The sequence below is a fragment of the Varanus komodoensis genome, unplaced genomic scaffold, assembly GCF_004798865.1.
Source record: "Varanus komodoensis strain SLA01 unplaced genomic scaffold, ASM479886v1 scaffold4, whole genome shotgun sequence".
Taxonomy (NCBI): domain Eukaryota; kingdom Metazoa; phylum Chordata; class Lepidosauria; order Squamata; family Varanidae; genus Varanus; species Varanus komodoensis.
Window position 1 is genome coordinate 31596438 of NW_025335941.1, and position 15019 is coordinate 31611456.

Here is a 15019-nt window from a genome sequence, read left to right on the forward strand (position 1 = left end):
TGCAGAGGAGGAAGAGGAAGAAGGGTATCTGAGATGCTTTTAAACCAAGTCTTGTGCTCACATGCAGGCAATCTCTTGGAACATCATTCTTCTGGAGTAGCCAACTGGTCATCTATTTGGCTAGAGCTAGTGGAAGAATATGGCTGTTTTAAAGGAAAGGCATCCTGGGAGATCACCTGTAGTACAGGTGATCCCCTGGGACATCTCTCCAATCAATGCCTGTCCTGTTCTGATGAGGACTCCCATCTTAAGTCTACAGTCTTGTTATGTCAGGCTTTTAGCAGCTATATAATGTAAAAGCTTTTGGTCATTTTGTCCTGCTACCACCATGCCTCTCAACCATTTCTTATTCATTTCCTGTCATTTCTTCTTTGTTCACACTGAATGTATATCCTGTTCTTAACTGCCCTTTTCTGTGTGCATTTCCCGATTTAATTGTAATTGCTTCAGTACCGTGTGCATTATATAGGTTTTGAAGAAAGCAGAGCATGATACGTATGTATAATGATGTATGTCCCCATCTGATGGGGGAAACACAGAAAATTACATTCTGTAGCAGCTGAATAAAAATCAAACATTTCTAGTTTTGTTGCTCTGTGTAAAAACTGAATTATATAAACCTAGGTTATGCTTTTTAAAGTGTGCATGTGCTTATTATTTCTATTTTCTATAGTTCATCTAAACCAATTTTTGAGAACTGTTCCCATGGGTGCACAATGGACAGTTTTTTGTTTAGTAGACAGATGGAGACAGCACAGACAATAGATGAAATACAGTCAAATATAGTCTTATTGAAAAACTGAGCTTCAGACAAGTCTTTCACATTCTGAGTTATTCAGTCAGACCAAAAGGATCCAGACATCTTAGTAGTCACAGACAAAAGTATCTTTGAAACACATAGGTGATATAGTATCACATGTGCTTCAGAAACTGTGACTTCTTTAATAAAAGGGTAAGAATATAAAATGTCATAAAGTAACAGGAAATTGTCTAGGCAAAATTAACATACAAATTACAGGGCAGGCAGCAGCTCATGATCTGACCCACTGAACAGCAATTGTATTATTTCTAAAGAAGGGTGAATAAAAAACCTAGGCTTTCAAATGAGCAATGACATCTGCCCCAACTATTTTATTCCTATTTTTAGGAAAGGGCTATGTAGTGCAAGGTATCATGACAAGTGGAAGAGTTTGCTGACAAAGTACACACAGAAAATGCACACATAAGTAAGCTGAGATGAGAAGAAACTTGCATGCATGATGTTTCAAAAACAATATTTATTTTGTCATATTGATTGCAATATACTGGTATGCTAATAGTGTTACCTCCAGTAGGCCACAGAATATAGTATATGATAATGAGAACACTGCTGCTACTCTCTAGACTTTCTCAAGATGGCAACTCATCAGGCATAAACCCCATTAAATTCAATGGAGCTTGCTTCTGAGCAGATATATGTTACTGCACTGGAAGACATGGAGTTCAAAAGAGAAGAAAAATATTGCTTCACATGCTCCTAAAATTAACAAAGTAAGCTCAGAATATGGAGTTGGAATCATTTGATATAATTTGTGGCTTGGCATTGTCAAGCTGGGGTTTGGACTATTATTACCTCTTTGAACTACTCACTCATCCACACCACATCACAAACACCTTATACAAATCCTGTTTCAAACAAGAACTGTCATACATTCAAGCAGTGCAATGTGGTAGGGACCCAAACCAAACCTTGAGGTCTTCAGATCTACAAAACGTATTCCATTCTTTAGATATTTGTACCTTGTTAGCCTCTGAACACTCTCTGATACAGGCACAACTGAGTTCATCAGGCAGCCTTGGGCCTGGGCCAGATGCTTTCATAGCAAACGCATTTTGTTGATTTATCATTTTAAGGGAATTTGCAATTCAGCTTGGCATGTTCTTCCCTTTAAACATGTTCTAGAAATATCCAAATAAATTTGGATGTGTGTTTATCCACCTGTTAGCACCCTAGCTCCAAGACCTTGAAATATAACTACCCGAAACTTGGCATACATACTTAGGGCACTCTAGACTTTGTACCATTTTTTGTTGATTTGCTTTAAAGCTATTGCTTTTCATCAACTTACATGCAAGTCTTTTGCAGGTAGAACCTATCTGGTCAATTATAGAGAAAGGCAGAGCACCTGCTGCAACCTTAGTAAAGCCTTCTGAAGGAAAACGTTTTTCCACTTCAGCTGAATTACTGATATTATGAATGCTCCATGTTAAAATAATTAACCATTTTCTAACAGTGTTGGTCTAGAAATATGCATTAAAGTGTCCTGTCAAAACATGTTACCTTGTTCTTGAAGGTTAAAATAATCAATTATTTTAACAACTTGTAATATCATTAGTGTAGCTCAATGCTACAGACAAGGCACAAGGGTTAGGCAGAACAGAAAGTGGAAAATTTATTTTTATTTATTTATTTATTTATTAAAACATTTTTATGCCGCCCCATTCGCCGAAGCCTCGGGGCGGCTTACAACAAAAAGATTAAAATAACATTTTAAAATATATACAATAAAATACAAATATATAATATAAAACATACACTATAAAACAAGCCGCCCTGGCCAAATAAAATTCAATAATATTAACATTTAAAATACTGCTTAAATAAAAAGGTCTTCGCCTGGCGCCGAAAAACAAATAACGATGGCGCCAGGCGGACCTCTCTGGGGAGCGCATTCCATAACTTAGGCGCCACCGCTGAGAAAGCCCTCCTCCGAGTAACCACCCTCCTAACTTCTTCCATGGAGGGCTCCCGGAGAAGGGCCTCTCCCGCCGATCTCAGGGGGCGGCTGGGCATATAAGGATGTAAGCGCTCCTTCAGGTAACCAGGACCCAAGCCGTTTAGGGCTTTATAGGTCATTACCAACACCTTGAATTGGGCCCGGACTTCAATGGGAAGCCAGTGAAGCTGACGGAGAACTGGAGTCATGTGAACATAACGTCCAGTCCCCGTCAGCAGCCTGGCAGCTCTATTTTGGACCAATTGAAGTATCCGGACCGTCTTCAAGGGTAGCCCCACGTAGAGCGCGTTACAGAAGTCCAGACGGGAAGTCACCAACGCATGTGTCACTGTCGCAAGGCAGTCATTCTCCAGATAGGTGCGCAGCTGATGAATTAGCCGAAGCTGGAGGAAAGCGCTCCTCGCCACTGCTGTTACCTGAGCTTCCAGTGAAAGCTCTGGGTCGAGGAGCACTCCCAAGCTGCGAACCTTGTCCCTAAGAGGGAGTGCAACCCCATTCAGGACAAGGTTCAATTCACCCTCTCCGAAGCTCGATCCACCAACCAAAATTGATTTGATCTAGCATGGATGTAAATCATGTTATGTTCAGAATACAGATTTGTGCCATTTTTTAAAATGAAAATGCTGGATGCTACATTATACAGAAATGAAATGCAAGCTAAGCATCACCAGTTGTCAATGATGTATCTGCTACAACTCAATCAGCTGTCTAACAGTTTAAATCAACATCTAGCAGCTTCCATATCAATGTTTATAGCTTATTTCCATCTTCCCAGCTGGGATGATTTTATTTCCCAGACAAAGCTGCAGGAAGACAATAATAGAGTTTAGTATTACAAACCTAATCAAACCTGCCACAGCTAGAGGCATCCAGATAAATTGAAACCTGGAGATTAGATTATGTTTGTCTTTAAGGAGAAGTTGCAGTAATGTTAAGTCATCTTGTGAAGCATGTGGAATATGAAAGAAATTATATATAAAACTGAATTGCATGAGCCAGCCCTTCAGATCATATAGCAGAAGAGACCTTGCATCATTTTTGTATTTGAAGTGAGTTCAATATAGCATTAGTCTGCAGATTTTTATGTATTTTTAATGAAACAAAGGAAGACTCCCTCTAGATTTTGCATTCTGAAACTACTGCTTCACAGCAAGTCTGATCCTGGGTCAAAAAGCTGTAATAATTAGGTTTATGTAACACTGCACATGCTCACAATATTTAACATTCATTCTCATTTCCTGTTTTTGTGCATCCATAAAACAAACCAGGATGCCACAGTAGACAGGCCTTTGGTAGGTTCTAGGCTGATTCACGCATTATCTCAGTAATGTATACAGTATATGTCATTAGTACTATTACCCTGATGAAGTGATAGGGTTGCAGGACAGATTTCTTTAGCAAAGCAAAATTTTTAAATAGGCGTTCCCATTTAATAGCTAACATTCATTCTTATTAAATTTCTAAGTGACACTTTGCCTACTGCATTTTAGAGAGTTCTAAGTGGTTTCTAATTGATGAAGTAATAGGCCATCTTTATTCAGTTGTTGCTGTAGGAAGAGATGACCAGTGCAGTCCATTCCAACTGGTTTGGCTGGGACAAAGCTGGCACCTGGCCCATTCAGAATTGACTCCATCAGTTAACTCCACCTGAACATGCATCATTTTGTTTTTCTGTTTCCCATCCCCTTTTGTAGTTATCTCTTTTAGAGAGTTAAGTATGTGAGAAGTAGCTATACTGTAGTATTATCTGTATACAACGCCTAGAGAACTGATCAACCTACATCAATGTTGTGTCTAGTGAAAAAACCAGAGTGTAAGCAAGTAAAACTAGCTGGAAAGTAACAGCAATTCTGTATCTTTAGTAACTCAGTGATTTCTCGCAAAGTAGCCAATGCTACTTCAAACTGTCACTCAACACACTAAATTTTGTGATAAAACGGATTGCCACAGTCTAGGCGTGCAGTACAGTGCCCAGCTGATCTTTGTACCAGAGGCTGTTTTCACCTGAAGTCCAATGAACAGTACTACACAAACTCTGATGTGGCTAAATTTCAATGCCATGATTTGCCTAAACTAGAAAAATGTTCTTTCTATACAAAGTTTAAACATGCTACTAGGCATAGGGTGAGTGTGGAAGAAATGCAGAACATTGAGTGTTGCAGTAAAAGAGCTGCTTTAAAAGTCAATTATCCTATTCTAAGAATTCATTATAAATGAACTGTTAACATTCTACATAACTTCTTAAGTGGGTAGTGTCATAGAATGTATAACATAAAAGCATACTTTGGGACAACATCTCTTTATTAAGGGTAATAAGAAGTCTGAAAATTGTACAAAAAGAGGGAAACTTACTTTTTGTCACTGCAGTTCAGGTCACGTACAATTTATGTACAGCCATTTCATTCTTTTCAAACACATGCAGACAGTTATTTTCAAATTCTTAACATCTACTCTGCATTTACTTGGATAAGACAGACATTTCTTTTAGGGCACTATTTTGCATATTTAAGAAAACTGTACTTTGTCATTGCCTTTTTTGCACAGCAGTTCTCTTTGCTCAATTTTCTGATGAGAGAATTGTATGAAGGAGTAACAGTAGACAGTCTCAGACAGGAGACTGAATGCTCAGAGGAAAGTGAATCAGATTGTGGACCTGTTTGGTATCTGCATGCAAAAGATACTAGATTCTTCCTAGATTTACATAGACAGATCTCCCCTTAAAAGTGCATAATCAAGTATAATTACTATGATTTATCAGCTCCTTTCTGTATCTCTGCAGTACACAGAGAAGCCTATTGGGCAGTCTATAACCCAGTGTTCGGAATCTGGAACAGTTACAGTTTTTACCAGAAGCGCTGCTTACTCATTAACACAGCCTTCCTTGTGAATTCTCAGAAATACAGCATCCGAGAAGAGCTTTATTATGCAATACTCAGCACAACTGAACTCATGACACAGAATCAGTCAAGCAGCATCCACAATAGTATCTCCTGTCATGCTGCAATCCAAAGGACTGCAGGTGCAACACAGACTTGTGCTGACACTATTCAGCAGGAGCACACTCAGGTCATCCAGGCCTGTGTAGACATGCAACATCATGTTTCTTCATGTTGTTAAACCACATTTAGAAACTTACAATTAAAGGCAGCCTTTTCCCTAGAGCTGTGAAATACTAAGTGCTGAGAATCCATTTAAGGCACTAGATTCCCAATTGCTGGGAAGTCTCAATGGGAATAGCACCTACTGAGAGCGATTTCCTGGAGGTTAAGCATCTGATAACACCAGGTATGGTAAAGCATTGACAAAAAGCAGACTTCTCATCACAGAGTAACATGGCTTACCATCTAGAGCTTTTTGCAATAAATGAAATACCTAAGGTATAATCTATGCATATTTAGGCGGGGAAAAAGGGCCTGCAACATTCAACATGCTCCAGACTGGGTGTTGTAGGCCTGCCTCATTTGCACAGCAGAAATTGATTCAGTGACTTATAGTTGAACTTTTTTGAGCTGTAATGTCATCAGATTTGTTTCCTCATCATATGAAAAACTCGTACTGAGAAATGCTAACCCTAGAAAACCCTCTTCAAGGCTACATGCAGAACAAATTTTTATAGTAATAATCTTTTAAGTTTAAAGTAGCATTTCTTAAATATAGCAATGAAATTTTTTATGCCAAGCCATGCCAGTATATAAGAAAAAGCTTCAGGATCTTCATCACTGACAACTGCAATCACAAGATAAATCAGGATTGAGGAATATGCAGCAGTCCACTTTGCAAATATGATCTTCTTAGGCAATCCATCACTGCAAGTTTATAGAACCAAAATAAATAGCAGTCTTGAACAGAACCACTGATGTGTTTCCATACTTATGGCCTAATTCTACTCTGTGAGACAAGGCTCTAAATACATACAACAGTAAATATGTTACTTGCAGTGACATTTTTTTCCACTAATTAAAACCAAGTAGGACACAGCCAAACTGGATTACGACCACAGCATGCTGGTTTAATCCTTCCTTCTGCTCTGCAATCTTGTCTCCCCAGAATGTCTCCCCTTTCCCGCCAATACTGCTGCGATACATCTAATATTTTATGTTGGTGGGCCTGGCCATATCAAGCACGAAACAGATCCAGACTAAAGCCATTTCCTGTGTTTAGATGTCTGATAAGTGATATAGAAAGACTCATTCTTTGGTATACAAATGTGCATTAAGTGATGGATTTTTGTTTTTCCTTTGGTGAAACCTGGGTCTAAAATATTATAATGAACAGTTCTAGTAGCCTATTAACTCATGCACAGGAAACATAAATAATTCAAGCTATTTTAGGTAATTCAGGAGGAAACATGTATGTCCCCTAACTTTCAGTATCATTCGGCACTGAGAAAGCCAACTACTGGTTCATACTAGAAGTAACATATGAGTATTTCAGGCATATTCCAGAGACTATTAAGTTACATTTCACAACTTATGTGAAAAAGTGTTCTAATGCATATTTATTTAAAGTGTAAAAATGAATGAAAAGTCACACTAGACTACAAGATGAGTAGTAATTATTGGCACAAATGTACTTATATAATATACTCAGGAGTGAGAATAGGAGAAATGCACATTGCATAAAGGTCAGTGGTAATCTGAGTAGGGCACAAGGGTTTTAACAGCAGCATTTTATTCACATTGTATTGTCTGTGCAAATACAGCTTCAAGAAAATAGCTGTATTTACTGCCTGTCCCCACCAAGAGTGAAAAGGTAAGAAGATAATTGTAAATCTCCAGGTCTTTCTAGCTGAACCTTTGAAATTAGTTTTTTTCTTTTAAGATGTCTTCTGCTCCTGTCCCCATGAAATTCAGACTAGGTGCTCAACTGCTCAATCAAGTCTTCCACAGTATATATCATGAGTCTGATATCATCCTTCTCATTCAGTCGATGTTGGCCACCTTTGCGGAGAATAATATCCACATCTCCACTGACAACATTCTCGGCAACCTTCATTGAAATCTGCCATGGGATATCTTCATCTTTAATCCCATGGATGAGTCTCACTGGGCATTTTATGGGAAGAGGGCTACTCAAGACACAGTGATTTTCTGCTTCATGAATGAGTTCATATGGCAGAGAGTAAAATCCTTCTTTGTTGTGCCTGGTTGGCAGCCTCCATTCACCCTTTTCTTCTATTTCTTTTTTGGTCTAGGAAGTTAAAACATGCAATAGACTAACTTACTGAAAGACAGTTGAATCCTATTTTCTGTGTAAGGCAAGGCTGTTCAAACATTAAGCCTTACCTGCACATTATCACTGTGCCCTTATGGAATATATGAGGCAGAGGAAGTTTTTGCGGGTACACAATATGGGACTATGGAGGGCTTTTAAAAGGATCAAAACTTTTGAGTTCTCTTAGGAATGCAAACATCTAAAGTTTTATTCTGCCCCAGTTAACACCCTAGAAATTATATTTTACATGAATTGTCCTGGAGGGGTCACAGCTGAAATAATCACCCTCAGATGGTGAAAGGTCTAATACAGTACACACAATACTTTGGTCTCTAAGGCAAGCTCAATCTGATGATCCCAAAATTAAACAACTTAAGAGGAGCGAAGGGCAACATACAGGTATAATCTAGTCCACAGAGGTGCTCAGTTTGGACATCAGAAGCACCACTTGCATTCCTAAGCTCCTGCCCTCTCCAAACTCTGCCCTGGGGAGAAAGAAATATTGATATTATCGCCAATCTCAAACAGGATTTAACAAGCAGATTCCCCTGTTGCTCATTCTGAAGTCAGAAGACAGAGGAGCACATCACAGCCAGAGCTTGAATGAGCTGATTCCACTGGCCCTGATCAGTTCCCTCCTGTAACCCAAGTGGGAAGTGAGCAGCACAAGAAAGGTTGGCCCAGTTGAGTTGACACTTATAGGAGCTGACTCTTGCAAGTACTGGCCAAGTTTCTTTCTGTGATCCATCAGGGATACATACATACATATTAGGCATGCTCCTTTTTACAAGTAATATGCATTGTGGACCATGACAGCACCACTTCACCACAACCTAGAGTTAAAATCCAAAAAGATACTAGAGTGCCTTCTTTTGATTAGGAAAGCCAACTTCCCTTCTTACCTCTACAGGAAGCTGTTGATAAGTCGCTACAAGATAATCTGCGGCGACTGCTATTCCAACTAGTGCAGCCACCTTTTCTGGACGTGCAATTGCAGCATGAAGCATCAGCCATCCACCCAAGCTGGAACCAACTAAAATCTTAATAGAAAACCAGTATTAGTGCTTTTATGTTATATAAATGTGCAACATACATTTACTATTAATTTAGTAATCATGTCACCATAAATTCAGTTAGATTAAGCTGCTTTAAGTGATATATGAATATTGCCTATTACTTAGATGCAGCACCATATTCTGATAGGGGCCTGAATTGCTTTGCACGACCCCATCGTGAGCTGACAGCAGAGGGGATAACTCCATCCCCGATGCCATCCGTTTTCATTCTCTGTGCTGGAAGAACGTACAGAGAAAAGGACCAGGCTGCCCTCATCCCCACTGCTCTACCCAAGTAAGACAGTACTGGGAGATACCCTCTGTTGTAAGCCGGCTTGTAGGCCAGTGATGGATGGCCTACAAATTTTCTAAATAAATAAGTAAATAAGTTAGCAAGAGGATTCCTTCAATACAATGGGTTGGATTCTAAAACTCAATCACTGGACAGCCTCCAAAAGGTAGTGTGGGCTGGACTGCAGTGCCCCAGAAGCCAGTATTTCTGCACCCCTGGCCTGTGAGAATATAAACACCAGCTGACATGACAACCATACTTGCAGTCAATGGTCATGCTTGGACAATCATTATCTTGATCTGCTAATCCTTTTATGACTCCACATTCAGCTTCTTTAAACTTCTGTAATATTCTGAATTGTTCAGAAGCTGCTAGCCATAGCTTCCTAAATTGGATGCACTGTGAAACTATAGCTATGTAACTTAATGTAACTTAACCTATGCCTATTATTAATGCAATTCCCAGGTAGTTTAAAACCCTTGCTAAATTTAAAACCATTACTTCTTACTTGAAGGATTTATATCACACTTCTTACCTGTGCTCTGAAAGCACTTCTATTTAAAAGGCAGTTTTACATAACTATATCTTGAGTAACAACAATTACTTATGAATTTATCAACCAGCAGTCTTGTCCCTACCAAAGTGTTTTGCAAGTAAAAGTATGACAGTGGTGGCATATGTAACCTAATGGCATCATTTCCAATCATTTTAATTCACAATCAGTGAATACAGCACAACTTAAAAAAAGGAAAAAAAATCAACCTGTGGTCCTTGTGTGAGTTCATCTAGTATAGAAAGAACATCCTTCCGCCACTTTCCCAATGTACTCTCTTTAATATTGCCTTCTGAACTTCCACAACCTCTATAATCAAACCTGTGAAATCAGACAGGAGAGGTTTAAATGAAGGTATAGTTGTGTAATGAAGGTATAGTTGTGTATTTTGTGCACAAAATAAAATAGTATCATCAAGCCATTAAGAAAATGTTCAGGAAAATACTTTGCCAAAATAACTTAATGAAAAGTGTTTGCATCTTGTTAAGCATTAGCATGCAGCCTTATGACATACCTTACAAAAGCATGACCAACTGATTTGCAGTAGTCTTCCAGTGCAAGCGCCTTATCACCATTCATATTTGAGAAAAGACCTGGAAGGAATACAACTCCAGGATTTTTGCCTTTTAGCCTATGATAAGCTAGATTCGGATTATCAGTTCGGTTAAGGAAACTGTGTGATGATTTTTGTCTACAACCTAAACAGAAAACATTAAGCCATTAGTCGTTTGTCTGTTCACTGTATGAATATACATTCATTGAAAGACAGAGAAGGCTGCTGAAGTGGACTGTTTAAGAGTCATTCAATTAACTGTCTCATTTTAGGAAACCTTTTGAAAACATTTTCAAATATGTACAGAATAACAAAGTGCAATATATATCATAATCTGGAATGAATCTTCTCCTCAAATAAGAAAGATCTTTATAGAAATAGCAATCATACAAAATCACAGATACCAAGTCTTTTCCAAAAGAACTGCAACTGAGAAATGATGCTTAATAATTATTATTAATATACAAATAAACCCTCTATCAATAGAGGAGTACAAATATATTTGTTCATTAGATATACTTAATTTACTCTAATATTTAACTGCTTAGGAAAAATTCAAGCTCGGCATTGCTTCTTCTTGCATAAGTTAAGCTTGACAACTTCTAAATCTTTTCTATGATGCAGGATGCATTCCATGCTTGTATTTAATTATTCACCTGGTCCCCACAAAAAACAAGTATAGAGTGCTCCATTCCTTCTGTCCTGGTTGGGGAAGAGAAGCCAGCATGAGAACCAAGCAAGCTAGCAGGAAAGGGACAGAATGATCCATCTCACCTCTGCCAGTACACTGCAGTTCAGTGCTGAATATCCAAGAATAGCCCTATTCCTGAACACTCACTATAAGGCCAAGTATGTATTTGAAGGCCACTGTGTGTCCTCTACCAGTCTGATGCATTTCCAGCCAGAAAAAAAATAACTCACTTTTTCTTACTCTAAGGAGGACTAGCAAAGGAGATACAAAGCTCTGTCCATTCACCAAAAACTGATCTAGTGCATAAGATGCAGATAAATAAAACTTTTGGCAGGCTGATAACTTCTTGGGGCTTCCTAACAAGCTGGTGTATTCATTAATGGACACATATCTGGTTAATGATCTTCCTACAGCTCTTGCTTGCACTGTCTCTTGGAAAAGATAAGAAACGGCACTGCTTCAAATCAAAGAGCAAGTATGCATCCTGCCTCTTTTTAAAGGTTTCTACACATACAAGGCAACTTGGAGGTAATGAGACTACAAATAATGTCTGGCTTGAAAGCCAAGTTAATATTCATGGACCTGTGTTCTCAACTAAAGAGTTTCAGAAAAGCTACCTACAAAACTGACTAGTCATTTTGCATGTACATATTTTACATTCCATACATAATGGAAAATATTTGAAATATTTTATTCTCAGCCCCTTAAAAGCCACAGTTAACTATCACCCCAGTTTTCTGAGTATTTGAAATGATGTTTCTATAGCAACAAAAGTTCAAAGGAGTAATTCTACTATTCTACATTTCCCAAAGGATAACACCTCCCCAAGAGAAATCATAGCAATTTCTCCATATGTTTATGGCCACAAACAGCACCAAAATTAGTTCTTGCATATACTTGGCTTCAGTGCCCTAGTATATTAAGCAGTAAGAGTGTCTGCGAGCATGTGCAGATGGCCTGAATATCCATAACTTAAATGCAATAAAAAGGTACCTTAAAACAAGTATACAGATTGCAGGTTAATAACCAAAATACAAGCAGGCCCAATGCTGTTGTAAAAAGAAAACAACCTGTTATGTCAATAGTCAAAACATAAACAGGAATTAAAAGTATTTCCAAATAAATTCTTAGCTTGTAGGAAAATTGCTGTTAGTGCTTGAACATCGAGGAGATAACACTATAAAGCAGATACAGTGCTCAGCTCTAGTCCTCATATTTCAGGAGGTGCAGCTATGACAAAGAAAGAGAAGTGCACAATAGCCCTATAAAGTAGCACTGAGCTATCATACCCATCTTGCAGGTATGTGTGTGGAGGACTGATGACAGATAGTGCCTTATCATAATCCTATGGATGCAAGACAATAGACTACCATTCATATTGTACACTGGGGGTGGGCCTATGGTTGGAACAGGCTTATAACAACTTTGCAATGCACTCCAGCATTGTTCCATATGTGGAGATGTGCATGAGGCTGAATTCACCCAAGGTTGCTTTACACAATCCAGATTATGAAGTAGTAGTACTCTTTGATATTTCAGATAGTTCAGCTAGCAACTAAAATGGAGCAATCAAATTGTACCCCCAGGCTATGTTCAGCTCTCATACACGACACAGCATGACCAATTTGCTGAAGCTCAGCAGGTATGCTTCCAGACTAGGCTTTTTATTGGACAATTACACTGTCATATTCACAGGATTATATTTGGAGAGAGGGGATATGTCTTCAATTCACAACCCTGCATTTGTCCACAGTTTCTTTCATCCTTTTCTTTACCCCCCCCCCCCCCCCACAACTGCACAACTGATTGTGAGAATCAAAGCCTTCTGTCTAGAAGCATTGCAAGTTTGGATCTGATCAGCATCTGGAAGAGAAACCACCTGGGAAACTCCTGAAAGCATCTTAAGTCCCATGATGGAAGCATGCAGAGATATAAGTTACATGTGTTAAGGTTTCTTCATCTCTCCCCTATAGCAAAATCCTATGCAATGTTTTACTCAAAAAATTTCATTGTATTCAATGGGGCTTATTTTCAGTTTAAACATACATACGGACAAACACACCCCTTTATGGCCCAATCCCTGGAAGTGCCTAAATTGAACTCAAATAATACAGGAGTTGGAGTTCAGGGGGGCGTTTGGATAGGTGGTATTATCCAACTCTTAGCCTAATTCAGTGTTCCAGGGCAACAAATCAAGAGGGCACCAAGCTGGTCTAACCTAAGAACGAACCCATTACAATGAACGGCAACTGTGCCGACAGCAAGAAACGTGACTGGGCTAACTCAAGGATCATGCTCTCCTGCCCCCAAAGCGCGAGCAACATACAGCCTTTCAGGGAGCAATCCTACAAGCGTTTAAGCATTCCTACAACCGCACGCATTCCTCGGCCAGCCTGCGGAATGCTTGGAGCTGCGGGAGCGTCTCGTACAAGCACGCAGGGGATTAACGCTGAAGGCGAGCAGCGTGCAAGGCGCTGCGCGGATCCCGAGAAATGCTGTCCCCGAGCGCAAACCTCCTTCGCAGGACGGAGCGGGGGGAGAAGCAGCAAAAAACGCGCCAGCAGTGAGCGATGGGGAGCAAAGAAAGGAAGAAAGGAAGAAGGGTTCCCCTCGCGGCAGAATCGAAGCCCATGGGCGGCTTTTCCTTCCCTGCAGCAGCAGAGTAGTCAGGCCACCCCGCCAAACTTTAGCCCGCGGCCACCTCAGCCCGCCCGCACTTACCCAACAACTGAGGGAAGCCCAGCGCCGTCCTCCGGGCCACGGTTGCTTCCCAGCTTAGCCTCTGCCACCGCCACAGGACTTTCGCCGCAGCCATGCCCGCCCAGCCTCGGAGCAGCCCGCCGCCAGTGAGCGACCCGTGAGCATCCACACCCCCTTTGGCCGCCTCACCAGCAAGTGAGCATGCGCACGTTGGGGGCGGTGAAAGGGCGGGAGGAGGAGGAGGAAGAGGTTATTTTGTCCGCGCATGCGCCCTACTGCAGGGTAGAAATATAAGAGAAAGGCGTTATCTCTATACAGCTCATGTCTATGGTTTTGTATTGGAAAGTAGATCTGTAGAGCGATAGAGCTAACTGGTTGCTTAAGGCACCATTTCTAGCCTTCGCAAGTAAAAATGACAGGAAACAACAGAGAAATACAGGAATTCATGCTTTGGATTGGACAGTACTCCACATCCCCAAGCTGAGGCAAACCGAGAATTGAGAATCTTTCTAATATCTTAGTTCATGAGAACACTGTTAAGTATTTATAATATGCATGTTTAAATCAAAAATAATTAATGCTACATGGCTAGCTGTCGAAGGCTGGGATTTGTAGGACTTTCTATCTAAATATGCATAGGACTGTGCCCTAAGCCTCTTAAATATTCTATGGCAAATGCAGAGTTTTGATCTCCGTGTTTCAGATAGTGCAAAACAGAGTGGATTATGACAGCCCTGCAAACTAGTCTTCAGCTTTCATTGCCTCATAATTTTAGGGATGCAATCAGATGAGTGGTGAGAGATAGAGGCAATTGAAGACGCAGTTTTGACCGTGACATGCTGGAAGTCTGGAACCTTTTTCTGCTTAAATTTGCAAAGGGTTGCACACATTCATTCATTCGTAGTGGTAGTGCCTGCATGCTTTTTAATACAATAAAATCTTGCACTTTCTGATAAGAGATCATCACCCCTGTAGACGAAGTCATCATGACTCAGAACCATTATAGATTTTTGAAGACAAGCCGTTACTTTATGGGTGGGTTTGGGGACAAACTTACTCATCCATTTGCAATCCCGTTTGTTTTCCCAGCAATTCTTCTTTTTGCTTAATGAAGAAAATTTATTGAGGGAAAGAACAGCACAATAATGCATGAGGGTGCATACAGAAAAAATCTGGGATGTTGG

General features: G+C 39.9%; 1 protein-coding gene across 1 annotated transcript; it reads right to left on the bottom strand.

Moving 5' to 3' along the window:
• Positions 1-5057: 5057 nt before the first annotated feature.
• On the bottom strand, positions 5058-13993 carry ABHD10 (abhydrolase domain containing 10, depalmitoylase). Its single transcript, XM_044442469.1, has 5 exons — positions 13857-13993; positions 10406-10589; positions 10101-10212; positions 8894-9031; positions 5058-7967 (listed from the first exon to the last, which is right to left on the bottom strand). Exons 1-5 carry the CDS (start codon positions 13948-13950, stop codon positions 7632-7634), a joined length of 864 nt encoding a protein of 287 aa, XP_044298404.1. The 5' UTR covers positions 13951-13993; the 3' UTR covers positions 5058-7631.
• Between the last annotated feature and the right edge of the window lie 1026 nt (positions 13994-15019).

Bases quoted from the DNA above. Each gene is read 5' to 3' on its own strand.
- ABHD10 (XM_044442469.1), bottom strand. From the start codon at position 13,950: ATGGCTGCGGCGAAAGTCCTGTGGCGGTGGCAGAGGCTAAGCTGGGAA. The intron at 10,590-13,856 runs GTAAGTGCGGGC...TTTTCTGTTTAG, and splicing joins GGGCTTCCCTCAGTTGTTGG to GTTGTAGACAAAAATCATCA. The intron at 7,968-8,893 runs GTAAGAAGGGAA...TTAACTTCCTAG, and splicing joins ATCAACAGCTTCCTGTAGAG to ACCAAAAAAGAAATAGAAGA.